The sequence below is a fragment of the Zonotrichia albicollis genome, chromosome Z, assembly GCF_047830755.1.
Source record: "Zonotrichia albicollis isolate bZonAlb1 chromosome Z, bZonAlb1.hap1, whole genome shotgun sequence".
NCBI classification, from domain to species: domain Eukaryota; kingdom Metazoa; phylum Chordata; class Aves; order Passeriformes; family Passerellidae; genus Zonotrichia; species Zonotrichia albicollis.
The window spans coordinates 56100905-56105217 of NC_133860.1; the positions used below are offsets into that span (position 1 = coordinate 56100905).

Consider the following 4313-nt stretch of genomic DNA (forward strand, 5'->3'; position numbering starts at 1 on the left):
CTTGCCGCCTCCGTGTGATGCATTTCCCAGCGCCTGTTTGCACGCCCAGCAGCACTTCCACAAGCGCCAGCCAGAGCGGCGTGCCTGCACGGAGGAAGCGCGGTGCACAAGTAATTCTACACGTACATATACAGGAGCAGCGTCCTTGAATTGCTTTGCACTCTTCTGGCACTGGCAAGTTACCATGCCAACGCATTATAAAATCAACCACTCATTTAAAGAAGTACTTTCAAAGCTGTATTTACTTCTTGCATGTAATTATCCATTAAAGTAAGAATAGCAGTAATTTACATCTATGTGAAGTATTACAGGCAGACACAGATTTTTTTTTTTTTTACTGTTTTTTGGTTTGTTTTTCTGTGGTTTGATCCCCGCCTCTCTTCCCCCACCCCCACATTTCGGGTGCTGAGAGTTCAAGTGTCCCTGGAAAACAATTTCACTGCATCCATTATTTAAAGCTCTTTCTTTCCTAATTTACACGTTTAGAAAATACAAAAAAGCCATACATATTTAAAAGACAGGCCTTTTTTATGCCTTCTATAAAAAATACAAGGTTTAAGGCAGCTCAGAAATAGGCGTTTATACAATTCTAAAACGTTCATAAAGTCTCTCCAAATAAGAAAGTTAACTTTCAATCTGTAAAATACACTGTACATTTCACGTTCTAGAGAATACTTCACTTAATCACTGTTGCTGGTATCCCTTTAAACATAAAGTGAAATCTGTACCTTTCCAGAAACGAATAGCAAATGCAGCTACCTGGCAAATAGGACGTGGAATTAAAACTTTTTATTATTTTTTTTTAAATAAATTATCCCCAAAGCATACAATTTATAAAATTCTATATACAATGAAGAGCGACTGGTAACAAATCCCAGTTTTAAATACTTTTTTTTTAATATAAGATTTACCAGAGGTCAGCACCCTGATATGATGAGGCAATAAAACTTTTCAGGATATTTGTACATACATGTTCTCGAGTTTAAAAGTGTCTTTTAAAGATGGCAGTGCAGAGCTCTTTTAAAACAAAAGTTGCATTGTTCAGTATAGCCAACAACTCCGAAACAATTTTTTTTTTAATGTCGCTAGGTTACAGAGGAAGAGACGGCTGCTGGCACGCTTTTGTTATAGGGAATTTGTGTGTGCAAGAGGGAGTGCTGTAAACCACCAAATTTATTCAGTCTGCTATTTCCCTAAATTTAATGGCAGATGAGGCATAAGCCCCTTTCGGGAACAACTGCATCAGGAAAAGCGAGATGCGGCTAATGATAATCAAGTTGCTGACTAACTACTACGGCAACGCTTTGGCAGCAAGTTTGGGTTGCTCACCTCTTACTAACCTTCATGTCAAAACTCTTAAAAGACCTCCAGTACCAGCATGCCACAACTCCCGGGTTGTTCTGGGGGGCGGCCTGCGGCCTCGCCCGCAGTCTCTGTCAGCCGCTCCGCTCGCTAGTAACACGAAGGCAGGGTGGCAGCAATTGCATAGTGCACACTCGAGACCAACACCCGAAACACGAGCGGCCCCTGCGCTCCAGCCACCGCTCCAGCGGCCGGCTCGCAGCGCTGGGCCGGGGAAAGGGGTGGGCTGGGGGCTGCTCGCAGCAGCGGAGGCAGAGGGGGAGACGCGAGGGGACGGGGCGCCGGGCCGATGGGTCGGGGATTCCGCGGCCAGAGCATCTAAAGCCGCTCCGCGCCGAGGGGCCCCGCCGGCCGGATCCCCGGCCGCCGCGGGAGGGCTCGACTAGAGGCCCGCGGCGGCTCGGCGCGGCGGGCCTGGCCCGGCCCGGCCCGGCGAAGGGGATGGGGGTGCGGAGGGAGGCAGGATGGAGGGAGGCAGCGATGGGAAGCAGGCAGGCAGGAGGGGTGCGGGAAGGGAGGGATGCTAGAGCCGCGGCAGCAGCGGCACCAAGATGGAGGCGAGCAGCGCCCCAGCCGCCCCGGCGGGCCGGCCAGCGTTATCTGCCTGCACGGGGAAGCCGGGCTCGGCGCCCGCATTGTCCTCCGCGTCGTCCCTCCCCTTCTGGCTCGGCTCCTCCTCGTAGTCCTCGTCGTAGTACTCCTCCAGGCCGCCGTCCGAGCCGCCGCTGCTGCCCGCGCCGTTGCCGCCCATGTCGGCGCCGAAGCAGAGGCGGGCCATGTTCTCCTTGACCGACTCGCAGATGGGCCGCTCCAGGCCGTCGCAGACGCAGTCGTTGAGCAGCACGGCCTTGGGCACGGCCAGCATGTCCTCGATGACGGCGCGGCACTCGGGCGTGCAGCGCAGCCCGTTGAACAGCTTCCCGCAGTAGGTCATGTAGCGGTTCAGCGCCAGGCTGCAGCGGCTGTCCCAATCGCAGCGCCGCCGCGCCTCCGTGCAGCCCATGACGCCGGGGCCGCCGGGGCCGCCGCCGCCGGGGCCGCCGCCCGTGGGGCTGCTGGTGCGGGGCAGGCAGGGCTCGATGGCGCGCTTGGTGGCGCGGCAGTTCTCGTCCTGCGCGCAGTCGCAGTCCTCCAGCGCCGGGCCACGCCGGGTGTGGTTGAGCTGGATGAGCGCCGCGATGCAGTGGCTGGGGCACCGCCGCCTGGACGAGGCGGCCGCGCCTGCTGCGCCCGCCGGGCCGTCCCCTCCGCCCGCCGGCGGCGGCTGCTGCTGCAGGAGCACCGGGGCGCACGCCTCGGCGTACTGGTTGTACGCGTAGCTGCACTCGGGCTCCCCCTGACACTGCAGCACCGCCTGCCAGCAGATCAGCCGCCGGCCCTGCACCAGCGAGCCCCGAGGCGGCCACACGGCGCCCAGCGCCGCCGCCAGCCACAGCCAGGCGGCCGCCCTCGGCCAGCGCCGGCCGCCGCCTCCGTGCCGAGCGGGCGAGCGGACCACCATCGCGGACAGGGGGATTGGCTGCAGCCGCGGGCGAGCTGGGAAGATGCGCTGGTAGGCGAGAAGGAGGAGGAGGAGAAGGAGCTGCCGCCCGTGGAAAAGTTTCCAAAACTCCCGCCGGCCGTGTGCATGAGGTCTCCTCGCATCAATCCATGCGCGCCGGGCCCGGGGCTCTCTAGCCCCCGGGAGCTGAAGCCGGCGGGGCGGCGGTACGAAGCAGGCGCCCGGGGGCCTTCCCGTGTCCCCCACCCGCTGCTCCGGGCTCCGCGAGGCGGCGGCGAAGGCGCCCGGGGAGGCGCAGGGAGTCAGTGCAAACCGGGGCTCGGACGACAGCGGATCCGTAATGCGCTCGGGGAATCGCAAGCTGCGCCAGGAGAGCTCATGGTGCTGTACTGCTCTTCATGCAGTTCCGTCTCTCTCTTTTTTATTTTTTTCCCCCACAAAATAAATGCCCAGCTGCTGCTGCTGCTGCTCCTTGGGAGCTTTTAACTCTCCGCTCGCAGCATCTCTGCACATGCCAGCCGCTCCGATCCCATTCACAGTCCCGGCTCCGCTCAGTCCCTCTCGGTTCGGATCACGCTTTCGGGTAGCGCGGAGAAGAAATGTCTTTCCTCGCTACCAAGACGAGAGCACTGGGAAAGGAGAAGAGTCAGCCTTCGCGGTCTTTCTCTCCGGGCGACTGATGCTGCTTCTGTTGTCAACAAGCCCTGCAAGCTGCTCTGTGGATCCGTCTGTGGATCTTTTTTTCTTTGCAAGGCTTTAAATACAAAAGTGCCCTCCAAGCAGCAGCAACGTGCTCTGATTAGGCTTCATTATGCATGCATGGAAAAGCAAACAAACAAAAAAAATTAGCAACGCTTCTTCTTTTACACAACCCCCCCAGCCTGCGCTTTCTCTCTCTCTTTCTCCCTTTCTCCACTTTTTCTCCCTTCGCTCGGCCCCCTTTCCCTGCCTCGCCACTTGCCATTGGCCCAGCCTGTTGTTGAAACCTTTTTTTTTTTTTTTTCCCTCCTTCTCTTTACGATGTGCTGGAGGGAGGGAAGAGAGAGGGGGGCTGGAGGGCAGCTCACATTCAAAGCTTGAAAGGAAAGGCTTAAGGAGAGTGACAGCCCCCCGAGGAGCCCCTCCTCCCGTTAAGGCGGCGCGGCGGCCGGGCGAGAGGCTCTCGGCGGCGGGGGCTCGGCAGCACCGCCGGGGCCGGGCGGCGGGGCTGCGCTCTCTTCCGCGCCCGTGTCGCGGGCATGGCACTCTCACGGGTTCTGCTCCCTACCTCAAGGAAGGGAAAACCAAGTTCTCTAGCTCGGGTAACGCGTGTACCCAAACTTGCCGGTGGTTCAAGTGGGGGCAGAGCCGCTGCCAGAACGGCAGAGAGGATTAGGCTCAAAGTGGGACCGACTTTGTTCTTGCTGAAGTAGAAACAGAGGTCCTGGTTTCAGTGTGCTAGTACTCCGGG

General features: G+C 58.1%; 1 protein-coding gene across 1 annotated transcript; it reads right to left on the minus strand.

Moving 5' to 3' along the window:
- Nucleotides 1-214: 214 nt before the first annotated feature.
- Nucleotides 215-3855, minus strand: GAS1 (growth arrest specific 1). Its single transcript, XM_074532440.1, has one exon. The coding sequence runs from the start codon at nt 2861-2863 to the stop codon at nt 1886-1888; it is 978 nt and encodes a 325-aa protein (XP_074388541.1). The 5' UTR covers nt 2864-3855; the 3' UTR covers nt 215-1885.
- Between the last annotated feature and the right edge of the window lie 458 nt (nt 3856-4313).